At 32.4% G+C, this 15,749-nt stretch overlaps 2 protein-coding genes across 7 annotated transcripts in view; one reads left to right on the top strand and one right to left on the bottom strand.

Annotated features, from left to right (window-relative positions):
• The window catches only part of LOC126746960 (rhomboid-related protein 1-like), a 27,497-nt gene extending 25,800 nt beyond the window's left edge, over window positions 1-1,697 (top strand). For 4 of the 6 annotated variants that reach the window (XM_050455406.1, XM_050455416.1, XM_050455394.1 and 1 more), the window contains exons 4-5: window positions 177-387; window positions 449-1,697. In XM_050455406.1, coding sequence (XP_050311363.1) covers window positions 177-387; window positions 449-745 — 508 coding nt within the window. In that variant the 3' untranslated portion in view covers window positions 746-1,697. The remainder of the gene's footprint in view (window positions 1-176; window positions 388-448) is intronic. The other 2 variants (XM_050455401.1, XM_050455427.1) reach the window with 1 other exon arrangement.
• On the bottom strand, window positions 1,697-15,680 carry LOC126746952 (gamma-tubulin complex component 5-like). The gene is made up of 12 exons (XM_050455375.1): window positions 15,480-15,680; window positions 15,017-15,409; window positions 14,721-14,959; window positions 14,395-14,581; window positions 14,145-14,337; window positions 13,790-14,090; window positions 8,103-8,275; window positions 7,739-8,042; window positions 7,462-7,678; window positions 2,290-2,593; window positions 1,934-2,235; window positions 1,697-1,878 (listed from the first exon to the last, which is right to left on the bottom strand). The coding sequence occupies exons 1-12, from the start codon at window positions 15,543-15,545 to the stop codon at window positions 1,729-1,731; spliced, it is 2,829 nt and encodes a 942-aa protein (XP_050311332.1). The 5' UTR covers window positions 15,546-15,680; the 3' UTR covers window positions 1,697-1,728.
• Window positions 15,681-15,749: the final 69 nt, after the last annotated feature.

Genomic DNA, 15,749 nt, shown 5'->3' on the forward strand with positions numbered 1-15,749 from the left:
TCAATATTTTTGAAGAGATTTCGATTCTTTCAATTTAGCTTTTGAAGTGATATATTCAATTGTGTTTTTTTTTAACGGAATATATGAATTTTATGAAACTCAGATTTTCAACATTGTCACTTAAAAAAAACTATACCTACGTTTTTAAAATTTACGAATAAAATAATTTTTTTCAGAAAATTCCATCTATACCAAAACGTGGCAATCCAACTTCTCCTAGGTCTCCCGTTGGAGATGGTGCACAGTTGGCGGGTGCTAATAATTTACTGTGCAGGCATCCTGGGCGGATCCCTGTTTCAGTCGGTCATTTATCCCGCCTCCAGTTTGACCGGAGCGAGTCCCGGAGTCTACTCGATCATCACCGCTCACATAGCAACTGTTATGATGGTAAGACCGCACCGAGTTATTAAAATATCCCTTGAATTACAATTGAAGTTTCTTGTAATAGAACTGGAGAGAGATGAGTCAGCCGGTGGTGCAGCTGGTTCTTTTTGGAAGCTTCACCGTCTTCGACACTATCTACAAATACGCTTCGTTCGGAAACAGTCACGACACCAGCTACATTTCCCACTTGGGGGGAGCAGTTTGCGGATTGCTGGCGGGAGTGAACATCCTGAGGAACCTTCGGGAGACCAGGGCGGAGAAGATCATCTGGTGGATCTGCATCTTTTTGTATATCGGAACCATGGGCACTTTTATCATCTTGGAGGTGACTTTTAATGTACTTCGGGTGCGGTCGCAATGAGACAAATGTTTCTCGTTATAGGAGTTTTTAAATTCATTTGGAATACGGAATCTCTTTGAGGGATCCTTATTCTGCTGACTGATATTCATGTCTTCCAGTATTCATTTTTTTTGTATTTTTATTTATTTTCATCACATTTTTAGTTTGTAGGAAAGGATGTGTGAAACTGTCAAGTTCTGTAAGTTTTTGATTGTGATATATTTTTTACTTATTTATAGTTTTATTGATTGTAGAAAGTGACCGTTGGGATCTCAATTAAATTATACCAAAGTTGCATAATTTTATGTTTTTTTTAGAAATTTCACAAAATTAGTACAAATGAAAAGAAATTATAATTTTTCATGTCTATTTTTTTCGCCCTACATGGATTAATTAAAATTGATGATGATACAACGTTTTGTCTTTTGGCAACCATCATCACTTTTTTGTTCTTATCCCTAATAAAATTGCTAGCAACATAGGCTTACGACAATAGAAACATGTCAGCAATGACCTTGTTTCCTTACAGATGTACCAGGAAGTAAGAATTGTGTTAATGAAAATGGATCAAACTTCAAGATTTCAAACATTCAAGAACTAGAATTTTTGATCATAAAAGAAATACAACAATCACGCATTTATTAATGGTTTTGTCTTGTTGAGCACCTTTGACATTTACTTAATTTTGAAAAGTTTAGAAATTATGTTAAATGCTATATTTTTTCAAATTTTACCTAGTTGTAATTTATACCTTAATAATCAATTCTTCAATAGGGCAAATTGTTGTGTGAAGATCTCATAGAAATCGAAACCTCGACCAATATACGTCAATCGTTTGAAGTAGCTTTTTTTACCTATACTAATGTTTGGATTCTGAGATCCCAATGGTTAATCCTGTATATTATAGTACGAATCTCATTAATTTATTGTATTTTTTTATTTTTAAATATAATTATTTAAAAAAAACACAGATTTTTATTATTTTCTAGCATTTATTAATAACATTAGTAATCATAAATATGAACAGGAAAAATAATAGGGCTAATATCACTGTAAAAAGTCTTATAAATCCTAATGCACTCACTGATACGGTCTGCAGTGGCACTTTTCTGACCGTTCCACATCTGCTTAAGCAACTTTATGCAGTACAACACCTAAAAAATCCCCTTAATCAAATAAAACATTATAAAATTAAAAAAAAACTCTTACATTATTCTTATCTTTATCAAACATCTTCACCCTTAAATCCCTTATGGATTCCTCGACATTTTTAATGAATTCATAGTGGCACCCGATAAGTGTATTGAGGTCATAAGCCTTTTCGAAATCCAACTCGAATTTGGCCAAATTTTTCCCAAAAATGAACCCGAAAACGAAATGTTGCAGACTGTTAATCACGTTTGTCAAATAAAACTTAAGGCGAATCAGTTTCGCCGTAGGTTTGTTTTGGTGATTTGTCGCCTTGAAAGTTCGCTGCGATTTTTTCGTTAAGGATTTACTGCGTTCCAAATCTAAAAGAACCATTATTAAACCCAATTGTGAAAAAACACAAAAGATGATGGTACCTGAAAAAACCAATCTGTTAAGGGTATGTAGCGCCCACTTTAGTTTCAATAAAAATTGAAAAATTCTCTTGTAACAGTTCATTTGTTCCTGTTTTATGATGATGTTTAACGGCCAACGCATTTCGTAGTCGATCTGGATTAGGCTCCAGGCGGGGACAAGATCATCGTTCAAGAGCAACGTTCCACTTTTTACCTTTACCGAACATTTTTCATAGAATTGAGGATACAAGTCCATGAAAATGTCGTGGATGTGTGAGGTGAGCCAGATGTCGTTCGCCCAGTTTTTGTTTGCAGATGAGTCACTCTAAAGAATAATTTCTAGTTGAGAAAAAACACAGTGCGGCAAGTTGTTACATTACATGTTAAAATGCACGAGCAATACATCAGTGAAAATCTGAATCATTATATGTCTATAATGCAAAAGGTCCCAAATTCAAATTCTCTCAATGTCAATACTTTTTTATTTAATTTTATACGACGTTAGAAAAGAAATTAAAGTTTATTTATATATTACACATGATTGTTTTTCAGTCACAGAATATCCCCCTTTTGAAATGAAAGTAATGAATCATCTCTTACACCCTATCCTCTCTAAGTGCTGTGATACTTAGTGGTTTGGTCTAATGATTGGGGGTAGAATGAATTCTGGGAAAAATGATTGCTACAAAAAAAGTGTTCTGTTTCAAATTTAAAAATTTCTGCAAAAATTTTTAATATTAATTAACCATTGCTGTCTATCTCTTGGAAAAAGGAAGCGGCTAGAATATAGGTCTATGCAGAGATCTGGGACATAGTCATGAACTTAATAAATATACCTGGCCTGCTAATGCATATGGCCTTGATGCCCAAAAATCACCACTGCCTGGTGGCCGCCATTTTTATAGTGGTTGTGTCCTTTTGATGTTGGTCACTCTGTATATTTTTAGTGTTGCCAACAAAAAATATATTGAATAGCGGTAATGAAGTTGACGACGCTAACGTTTGACGTGTGTGAGTATAGCGGATTGCCTAGTAACACTATACATGGAAGGAAGGTAAAACTCGAAATTGTAAAAATAAAAAGAAAATAAAAGTGTTTTTAACTGAACTTGTTTGTGAATTTTCATGGTATTAGGATCTATAAGATTCAAGTTTAACTTTAGATTTATAGGATTCAAGATTATCAGAATAATAAAACAAATATCTTAAAGAGTATGCATCTATCTCAAGTTAATGGAAACTGTCTCGTTTTAGATGAGGATTACTTTCTTTCATAAATTTTAACGAAATTCTTAAATTTTTACGAGAAAAATCACAGATCTAACGCAACTAATTTTAGATTCTTATCTAAATATACCTTTCAATTTTGTATTTAAAAACATAATTTCTAAAAAACTTTAATTGTTTCGTTTCCCTACAATTAGCACAACTGAAATTTGTCAGAGTGACCAACATCGAAAGGACGCAATGACGCAAAATGGTGGCCACCACAATAGTGGTCATTTACTTCTCATTGATTTGGCAGTCCAGGTATATTTATTAAGTTCGTGGACATAGCATTTGTTTTGCCTTTACGTCACCCATAAACATAGACATTTTGTAAAATAATCTTAATACCAATTCAATGTTGATAATAAAAAGTTAATAACCAAAGTAAAAAGTAAAGTTTTAGATAACATAACACACGAGAAAGTATACCACTAAAGTACCCATAATTATTGGATTTATAAATAGGTAACTAATTCCTATTTTTGTAAAGAACACTAATCTCGTTTGACAGGTGCTGGACACTAAATATTAATGGAGGTAAGAAGTTTATAGTGCTTATTACTTTAGTCCGCAGAACACAAATCCATATATCGCACTCTGAAAACTAAACTGTCATAACTCAAAATTTAGCGACTTTGAGATTATGTAATAAAACGACACTAAATGACGTTATCCCCGGTTTTTAATACATCGTGTATTAAAAACCTACTTTGGGAACCTATAGTTTGGCTAAGTTACAACAGAGGTCACTTTAGCCTTAATAAATATTTTCCTTATATTCAAAACCTAAAGCGACACGTTTTAGTTAGTGCAGCGTCTAACAAGGAGAAACATTAACAGTTTGTGTAATAAAGTGACACAATTCAAAATTGGGGTTTTAATCGGAGTAAAGGTAATTATTTTTTTCCCTATATTTTAGTGATAAATCGTCATAACTCAAAAAATGTCGTTTTATATGCTAGTGATTAAAATTTCAGCTTACTTTCCTAAAAACTAAAGCGACACTTTCAGAGTTTTACAGACGTTTTAGATTTAAACATTGAAACAAACTTTCTTTAAATTTAATTTATATGTTGTTTTTTTATATAAAATATGTCGGTTTAATAATTAAATAAGACAATAATTATTTAAAATGTGTCATTTTCGGTATTTTGGTTATTATGTTCTGTAAAATTTTTAGTTGAAAATAAACCTAAAAATGGCGCCAAGTTCAAGATCAAAAAGAATTCTAAGCTTAGCACTAGGGCAAACTAGTACAAATTCTTCGGCGGAACTTTTTACCAATATAAGTAAAAATGAACAAAGTAGACTCGAAGCTGGAAGCACAGAGTATAATAAAGAGAATATGGTAATTTTTTTTTTAAGGATATTGTAGACGGTAATTTTTTATAATGCCCATTATCTTTTTTGCATCACTCTGTATGTAGTATTTAGAAATTTAATAATATATAGGGCATTCCATTTAAGCAAAATATATTTTTGGTTTTTCGCACTTTCTGGCACATCCTGTATATTTAATAATATATTGTGCAAAAACTACATCTCAAATGCTGTAACTTTCATATTATATTATTATGACACTTTTTTATACAGGGTGATCCAAAAAATTTAATAGGGGGTCACAATAAAAAAAATTACAGTGTACACCAATCATTTTTAAAAATCCTAAAATGGTGTAATTAAATTTTAGCAACTAAATGAAATTGAGGCATCGCCGGAACAAAGTGTGAAAGGTATATCTATAGAACAGGAACTATCTGTAGTAGATAAAATATATGCTATTGAAGCTAATGTTGAATGTGTTCCAGAACTTCCAGATGATAATAATATATTAACTAAGGTAAGTAATAAGTAAAGAAAAGCGTAAGATCAAAATTTTATTATGTGTATGTATTTTTTCTTTATAGGTGGTCAACAACCTATATCAAAATCCGAAAAAATATACAGAGTTAAAAAATGTATTTCACGCGAACCCTATTTCTCCCGAATGACCTAATGGAAAAGAAATTGAAGAATATAAAGTACAAATGGACTCTGATAACATGAAATTAAAAATTTCAAGGTTACCGCAAAAAAATTGTAGAGTGTCACCAATTCACGAGTTAGAAACTGACATAGATTATAGTGATCAAGATCCAACATTTGATCATCCTTCCGGTTCTTCCAATAATAATTTGTATCCACGTGTGCCCTCTTCAAATTCAAGCAGAATTGGATTCCAGTTCCCCATCAGTAGCAGCAATTCATCTGATGAGGATCAAGAGATTGTTACGGTAAAGGCAAGGAAAAGACTTTCAAAACCGGATAGTTGGACACAAGCTGAAGAATTATTAGTTTTTGGTTTATTGACATTTGCTGTTATGCAAAACTGGCGGCATCAGATTCGAGCTTTAAGTCATAAATTAAGTCTAATAGACTCAAATAATAAAGCCGACAATGCTGCCGTTGTCCCTGCGTTTGGCGGAGTCCAGGCACCGCCGTCGTCGTGCTCAGCCATTATTTTGTGCTTAGTATGACTTTTGGATTTTCTATGCGATTATTTTGTTATAGTTTTTAGTCTTAATATAGCTTTTGAGCTTCACTGTCATTACATGTTAATTTAATATAATTAGCCAGTCAAGTATACCTATTGGTATTTTTATTAATTATTATACAGTCCATTCTATCGATTAACCCCCCACAAGCTCATGCGAAGAAATTAAGAAACTTAGGTAAAGCATATATTTATGTTTCAAAAAGCAGAAAAAAGATTCCGGCGCGTCAAATGAGAAATGCTTGTGGTGAAAAATGTAGGCTTAAATGCTCTCCTAATATAGACTATACAAAAAGACAGGAAAGTTACTGGAGTCTTGGTGATATATCGCGACAAAATGATTTTTTAGCGTCCTGTTGTAAAGAAATAAATCCTAATTATCGGTATCCGACTGAATTAAGAAGATCAAGAACTAAAAATATTTTGAATTTTTGAAAGCTCTTTATTTTGAAATTGATGGATCAACGATAAGAATCTGTAAAACTTTCCTAAAAGCTACATTAGATATAAATGATATGACGACCAATAAGGAGACTGTGCTAAGAAAGAAAAATCAAAATGGTTTCATCGAAAAGGAGATGCGTGGAAAGCATGGTAAACAGCCCATGATTGATCAAGATTTAACAAAAAGAATCAATGAACACATCAAATCTATCCCGAGAATTGAATCGCATTATTTAAAGCAACAAACTACGAAAGAATTTATTGACGGCGGTAAGACCATTAGTGATTTATAAGAAGACCAACTTAGGGTTAACAAAAGTGCTGGTAGCTATGTCAACTATCGAAATATTTTTAATACAAAATATAATCTGGGATTTTTCTGTTCCAAAAAGGACCAATGTGACTTGTGCGTGTCTTTCGAAAATGCACCAGAAGAGTATCGTCAAAATAATCAAGCTAAATATGATTTGCATTTCAGGGAAAAAAACTTGTGTAGGGAGCATAAAAAGAAAGACAAGAGTGAAATTGATCTTTAAAATCCAATTACTGGTAAGTCAATTTGTTTTTTGGCGATAACTCAAAACGGGGTTTTTTGAAATGTGTTAGTTTAGTTTTCAGGGTGCGATATAATCTCTCAATTTAACATCTACAGCGAAAATATTGAAATCGAACGACATATGACATGAGGATGAAGGTAGCAATAGCAGCCAGAATAGAAAGCCAATCGGGAAAAACCCAAGTTAAAAAATACAGAGTGCCTCATCAATTGCAGAGTAAATGAAAGCAAACAAATTCTGCACCATATCGCAAAATTACGTTCCACGCCATCTTTCAATCAAGCAGACAATCTCACTTTTCGTAAATGTTTTTCTTTGCTTGACCAAGAAATTTTGAAACTTAAATCGATATTTAATAACCTAAATTTTTTATAATGACAAAAAACTTACCTTATCAAAGAGCCTCTTATAAAAAGGAAAAATCAAATCGTCAAAAAATAAATAAAGATGCTTCAAAAACTGAAATTGTTTCTCCAACAGATGCTCCTCTATTAACAAATTTTTGACCATCAATCCCGACACTGTGAATCTTTTCTCAATAATATTTACTAAAACCTCTTCGCAAAAGTCCTGTTTAAGAAATAAGGTTGGAGTATTCTTAGAAATCCTATTAAAAAAAAATTATGTACTTTTGGTTAAAAAAAAGGTTTTTTTTTTTAATAAAAACCTTTTGTATAAAGTGTCCTTAGAGTTATCTTTGTTTAATGCAGGTTTGTGAGTTAAAAAGTCTGCAAAAGCGGTTACCAAAAACCCATCATCAATATCCACGAGATTTTCTACTTTCTGAAATTCTGCATTCCGTACAGCAGGACCCAGTGCAGGAAAAACAAAGTTTGTTTTCATGATTATATCTGTAGAGCTCATTTCTTCCTTGGATATAATATTATCGAGGTGGTGATTTGTTATATTAGTGTTGTTGTATTTGGCAATTTTTTCTAACATATTATCAATAAACTCTTCATAAATTGATGCTAAAAAGATATTATTAGTGATGAATTTAAATGATTTTGTCGAATCTATAGTGTATATACCTCTGCAATCCCATATAATGTCATATTTTTTTAAAAGCCTTAAAAAGTTAATGTTTCGTCCCATTTTTAGGACTTTCTCCATGAAGATGGTTAAAAATGGATTGCTTTTGCATTTTGTTTCAATATTTTCTCGTACTTTAAATTCTGTGTGGGCCCCATCATTAGATACAACCCTGAAATTGTTGCAATTTGAACCATGAAATTTTGTACAAATGTTCTTCATTTAATTTTATTAGATACCTATTTCAGGATTTTTTTGGAAATCATGCTAAAAGTAAAAAATAAAAATTTAAGGGTGGCCAATTTTTTTTCTAATAAAGTTGCAAAATGTCTACAACTTAAGAACTAAAGCTATCAGAATCGTAAAATTTTTGTCTTCATTTAATTTCATTAGACACGTATTGCTGGATTTTTCTGGATACGAATCCGATTCACTTGAGCCTTTGAATTTAACGATACTATAACTATTTACTATCTCACTTTCAATTATGAGCATTGAAGGATAATAAGCGATTGTATATAGAAAGAAGTTTTCCTCTTAAAAGTTACAAACAATATCAGCAAGTGTTTTTTTTATATAATATAAAAGGAAATTCATTTATCAAAAAATAGTATAATAAAATAATAAAATAAAGTAAAATAGTAAAAATACATTTTCCTTTAGAGGGAAACATATTTTAATCTGAAAAAAAATATATAGAAGTCAAATGAAGATGATATTATACACGTCTGGCTACTCAGGTCTTGAATACGGAAATTCATATATTAACGTGCAATAGCAAATCTAAGTCACAATAGGTCAAAATGAATACTTGGCTAACTGAAAATAATATAAATTAATCTTCTAAATAATTTCTTTTTATTAATTTACTTGATACTGCTTTCCAACACAATTTCCAAAATGATGCTACACTATCATAGAATTATTAAAATATTAAATAATTTTATTCTAATTAATATATTATATATTAAGTGTTTCATATGTAATTTACCCTGTATTGTATTTATCCCATATTTGAATAATTCAAATATTCCAAGACTTTACAAAAATTCGTTAAACATTGGTGTCACTGGTCAAAGTTGTACCTAAGTTTTTTTTTTCTTAGTACTTTATTGTCGAAAATTTGGTACATGTACACGAATTTTATTGACAAAGCTTCAGAAAATAAATACAATCAAATCAGATTTTACAAAACAAATATAAAAAATTTATACAACATATAAAATCCCAAAAAAAAAAAATGCAAGAGAAAAATGTTACAAACAAAATCTTTATAAAACAAAATATATGCATGTAGACAAAGGTAGCAGAGATAAAGGGACACATAAAGGTATGTTCAAAATTTAAATTAACAGATTAAAAGCTTAGCATCTACTACACAACATCCTCAGCCTTAAAAAAGTCTTCAATCGAATAAAAGGCTTTTAGAAGCAAATATGACTTCAGTTTACAACGAAACTGGCGCAAAGACTGAACACTTTTTAATTCCACGCTAATGTGATTATAAATCATTAAACCGCGATATATAAATTAATCTTTGATAGATGTAAAATGAGGAATAGAAGGGGAATATTATTAATCTGTCTGGTAGGATAACTGTGATGTCGGATTGGAAAACTGTTCTTATTTTTGAATATTAAACATGCAGTTTCCAAAATAAATAATGATGGTAGGGTCAAAATACGGCTCTCTTTGAAAAGATTACCACAATGCATTCTAGAATGGGCCTTAAATAAACTTCTGACAGCCCTCTTTTGCAGCACAAAAACAGACTGAAACAGATAATTTGAACATGCACCCCAAAATGAAAGAGCATACCTTAAATGCGACTCGAACAAAGCAAAGTACACATCACGAGCAACATCTCTCCCCAGTTCATGAACGGTTGCCCTAACAGAGAAGCAGCCAGAAGCAAGTTTTTTATTTAACTTTATTATATGGTCAGAAATCTTTATCAATAACTAAACCAAGAAATGCAGAATTGTCTACCATGTCCAATGCGTTCTCACCAAAATCAAGACTCTCAGCTTGAAAATTGAAACCAATAATATGGGACTTTGACATATTTAAGCAGAATTGATTGGAATCACACCATTGCTTTAATTTCAGGAGATCGGCTGCAACATCTCTGACAAGCTGCTTGGGATCTTTATTCGACCATAAAACCGTTGTGTCGTCAGCAAACAATGTAAAATGTCCACATATGCTAAGAGTAATAAGATCATTAATGTATACAAGAAATAGAAGGGGACCAAGAACTGACCCCTGTGGAACACCACAATCCACAGACTCCCTACCAGAAAAGTCACCATTAAGGTACACAGACTGCTCGCGACCAGACAAATAGCACTTAAACCACTTCAGTGCAACACCCCTAACTCCATAAGCAGAAAGCTTCTGAAGCAGTATCCTATGACTCACACAATCAAAAGCCTTGGACAAGTCACAGAACACCACCGCAGTCGCCTCTCTTCCATTAACACCCTGGAGAAGTTTGGACAAGAAATAAAACATAGCGTCAGAGGTGCTTTTCCCTGATAGAAAACCAAATTGTTCATCTCGAGGAACCCCTTCCCCCAGAAGAAACCTTAAAAGACGATCCTTCATAAGTCTTTCAATCAACTTAGATAAAGTAGACAAAATTGAAATCGGCCTATAGTTGGATGGACTAGAACGATCACCACCCTTATAAAGATTCTCGATATCTCGAGAATAGCGACAATACAAAATTATTTATCGGGTAGAACTTTTTTAAAATACCAAAAAATCTAAGATTACGACCGGAAATGCGAATACCAGGAGTTAACCATCTTTTCCGGTCCCTAAATCGATTTTTAATGGTTGAACGGGAAAGTATCTATCAACTAACTTTGAAAGAGATGCGTGAAATGAAGCAAGAGCATCCTGCTCACAAAATATTGAGTCCCAATTAAAAGATCGACATCCTGCATCAAAAGACCGGAAGTTCCTTGTGCTGTAAATTCTACCCAAACCTCTGGATTTGTATCTTTTTTCTGAATGGCACCTGAGCCAGGATGGCATTATGATCAGACAAAGCTGGATCAAATACATTACAAATTACATTCTCCTGTATATTGGAGGCAACATAGTCAATGGTTGTTGATGTGGTACCTGTTACACGCGTAGGGCTGTTAACATGCATAGAAATATTAAAAGAGGTAAGCAAATTAATTAAATCCAATGTAGCCCTATTCTCCCCATCTTCAAAATCTATATTAAGATCGCCAGCAAGAATTATAGTATTTTTAGGAGAAAATTTTAAAAGGAATTGTTCAAGCCAATCTAAAAAAGTACTTATACTACTATTTGGGGAACGATACATACACACAATATAATAATTGGCTTTACCAGAATAAACAATTGAGAATTCAAACTCCTTTTCGACACTAAGATCATCAAAATCGCCAAAAGCAACAAAGCCAAAACATTGATGCACAAGAGCCACAGTGCCACCATATCCAAGGCCAGCCCTACAGAATTTGGAAGCTACAGAGTAGCCAGGAAGGGAAATTGGTTCCTCATTTCTCAACCAGTGCTCAGTAAGTAAGACAATGTTTGGAAAATTTAAACTGTCTAAAAGTATATACAAATCATCAGATTTACCGCGCAGTAATTGAATATTCAAAAGCATAATAGAAATGCATGCGTCAAAGTTGCCTACCTTAAAAAAGAAGAACTAACCAAGGCATCAGCTGAAGTAGAGTTAAGAGTAAGAGGAGAACTATTAGAGTTAGAGCCACTGGAATGCTTATCAAAATTAACATGAGATAATGGAACGGGGGAGAGTACAAAATTTCTTTTTAACGCATAACTAACAGTAACAAACAAAACCAGACGAACACAAAGAGCACTCTTACTAATTCTAAATTTATTATTTTGAGAGTTATTGCTGAAAATTCTTACTAAAGCCCTTTGGGACTTAAGAAATCTCTTACAAATAGATACCACATGAAAATAATTAAACTTATTTGTATCATCGTAAGTTAAGCTTAAAGTTAAATTAGTGAATTTACCCAAAGAAAGTAAACCATAAAAGGAGTGACAGTCAAAATAAGTTGATCCTAAATCTAAGCAAACAATAATATTATCTGTACCAACAGAGTCAGTGGTTAATTCAAATATACGGTTTGCCATCTGGGATAAAGTATAGTTGGAGTGAACTTCACCGTGAATAGAATAGATCTTAGAGTCCAAAGAATGTGTCATCCCAGAGGCTACACCTCTTGCAGTCTGATCACCAAACACCAGGACCTGCTTTCTGCATACATTGACATCAGGATTACTTGTCACAAAAAACTCTTTAACATCAGGTACTGTTAAATTCTTGGTACTAGAAGGATTGTCAAGTTCTGTACTAAGTGTACAATGAGTGTCAAATTCGATATCCGAAGAATCCTCGATAACTTCCTCGCGTGAGTTAGAGGCTTTAAATACCTCCATGTCATTTTTGAGAGAAGCTATTTCACAAGAGTATGATTGATTTTCTGCTTCAAGAAGTCTAATTGAAGTAATCATTTTTTTGCATATCGAATTAGCTTCTTCTAGATCTTTCTGGAGTAAAGATATTTTTTCCTTCTGATCAGAAATAGAAATTTTCAAAAGCTCTTCATTCAGCATTAATTTATCAATCTCAGATCGCAACTTAATAACCTCTTCTCTTTTGTTATTTAATTCTTCAACCATTTTGCGCTCTGCTTCCAATATATCCTCCTCGAAGTCCTGAGTTAGTTTGCGTTCTTTTCGAAAAGCATTATCCCTAGATTCTAGTTCTTTATGCAAACCAGTCACCCTATCCTGTAGAAAACTAAGTTCATCATTTTTAGATAATTCTAACTGTTCAATAAAGATGTTCTTTTCATTGAGTGTGGATTGAAGCTCGGCAACCAATTTAAGTGCATTATCATGCTCAACGGATTTTACAGAATTAGGTGAGGAAGCAGTTGATTTGCACACATCAGAACAAAAAATTTTTGTTTGTCCTACTTTTTCATGTGACCGAAAATCCTTTTCCAGACAGCTTGAGTGAGAAACTCCCAAACATTCAATGCATAAATAATTATTAAATGTTTTATTAGCAAAGCATTTAAATTTACTTTTTGGCTCCATACCATACATTTTGTGTGATTGTAAATACTTCTCAGAGAATGACCCCATAACACCAATTCATTTCATGGAAGCAAGAAACATTCTAGTCTCAGAGAATCACCCAATGGCATTTGTACACAAAATCTTTATTTATATGATTGCATTCCAAGTTCTTTTATGGAAATGAAATCACACCAATTTGTCATTTTAATTTACAGTAAGTCAATTTGTTTTCACATCACGATTTAGAGCGCACTTCACGTAACATACCGACCAAAAATTAAAATTTTTCTGACCTTCTGATATCGTGATTATACACGTATTTATGATATAAGAACGCACAAGCTGCGGTAAATATACTTTAAATGCTAGTAAGTAATTCTACTATGTTCATTTAAATGTTAAAGTCATATTACAACAGAAATTCTTTAAAATTAAATAATCATTTAAAAATAAACAATGAAAACAGAATTTTTCTTCCATACCTTTGATTTGTTTGTCAATTTCAGGCTTACTGGGGAAATACATTGTGTCAGATTAAAAATAACTAATGTACATGAAGAAATATATAAAAACTTACTGTTCAATAACAAACTCGCCAGTATAATCCTTAAAATCTCCCTTCATTAACCAAGAGTCTACAAGACTCAAATAATAAAATAAACTTTCCAAAAACAACGTCAATTTTAAGTCCTGCTCCTCTTTATTGATCGCAACTCCCAAAGATTCATGTAATTTGGTCAGCAAAACTGTGGCACATCTTAACGGTGAATACTGACTCAAATTTAAGACTAAACTTTCCTGAAATTCCCTTAAAATCAATAGAGGCCGCATGATTATCTTTAAATCTTTTGCCAGACTCAGTAATGTATAAGTTCTTTCTAAAATATTTAAAAAATTAATAATAAAAAAATTAAAAAATCTTATAAAAGTACCTTGTTTCCTTACATCATCTTCCAAATCAGCCAGCTGCTTATATACAGGTCGCACAATAGTTTTTAGGCATTTACAATAGCTTTGGTAAGTGTGACACACATTAAAATCTTCCAAACTACCTTCAAACCTCCTAAAATAGTCTAGAAGTTCCATATACATAGTGAATTCCTCCATGCATGTATAAAAAGCATACTAAAACCTAAGTGTTATCACCATAATTGATGTTTTTATTACATTTTTATCACATACACTTCGAACACTAGCCAAAGTTACATCGGGCCTTGGTTTAATGCTGTTTCCTCTTAACTCAAAAGTAGAAGAGGTGTGGAGGCTCCACATTTGCCATAATATTTCTCTGATCGTTTTATATTCGGTGATAACTGATGGGGATTTCAGTAAAATCATGCCTTGGACTTGGTCTTTTAGATGGTTCTCCCTAGGCATTATTGAGATTCTTTACACATGCATATCAAATTAATTATTTATTTATTTATTTATAGTTATGAAAAAGGCCTCTTTCACAAAACATTGTTAGGAAAGTAAACAAAAAACAATCACAAAAGAAAAATCCTTACCATAATATTCCAACATTAGCCTCGAAACATTCACTAGCAGGTTCCATAAAAAACTGATCCTGATTGTACCAAGTATGTTGTACAGTTCCTAAAAGTTCTTCTCTGTTTGTTTTTAAATCCATTAAACAAATTTTATCGCTACTCTTTATTTGAATTGGTAACATGGGTTGAGTCAAGTTGGATGCTACCACTGAAGTTGTACCATCTTCCTCATCTATACTGCTATAAGAATCATCATCCTAAAGATTTAAAATTAAGTTCTGCAGTAGGCATATAGTTTAAATGAGAGTACATACACTAAAATCATAATAATTCCCTTTGAATTTGTCCATGCCTTCTTTCAAAAAAGCCCCCCAATCCACCTCTTTCTCCGGTTCTATTCTTTGCTTTAACACCATGTCGGGATTTTCCAAAAAATGTTTGGTAGGACACTGGGACATGTACATAAGAAACTTCACCATGTTCAATCTGTTCATGATTTCCGATTTTGGTAAATTATCAGTTAAAAAGGATTTATAGCAGCTTCTTAAGGCCTCTGCTTGCGGAAAGAAACCATGAAAACAAAACTTTTCTTCCATACCTTTGATTTGTTTGTCAATTTCTGGCTTACTGGGGAAATACATTGTGTCGGATTTTTTTAGGACGAAAATGAAGTGTTTTAGAATGTGATTAAAGGGTTCACTACCATCCTGAAAAGAATATGTAAGGAAAAATCAGTTTTAATTGATGGATTTATTAAATTTAAATAACTTTTTATACCTCAAAGCCAGACAGTTCGGTTATGAACTCCTTGAGGGAACTCACCACAGTCTCCGAGAGGAACATTTTTTTAATATTAGTTTAAAAAATTTTATATATTAAAGTGATATTAATATTCATAGTTCTAGAATTGAAAATTGTGCTTTTTTTTCAAATAAATGTTTGTTTTGATGCGTGTGGTGACAGTTTTGACATTAAATAGAAAATGTCAAAACTGTCAAAATAATTCTTCTTCTTCTTCTAGTTACAATTGCATCTTATCTGGGAGCT

This window comes from Anthonomus grandis, chromosome 2, assembly GCF_022605725.1.
Source record: "Anthonomus grandis grandis chromosome 2, icAntGran1.3, whole genome shotgun sequence".
Taxonomy (NCBI): Eukaryota; Metazoa; Arthropoda; class Insecta; order Coleoptera; family Curculionidae; genus Anthonomus; species Anthonomus grandis.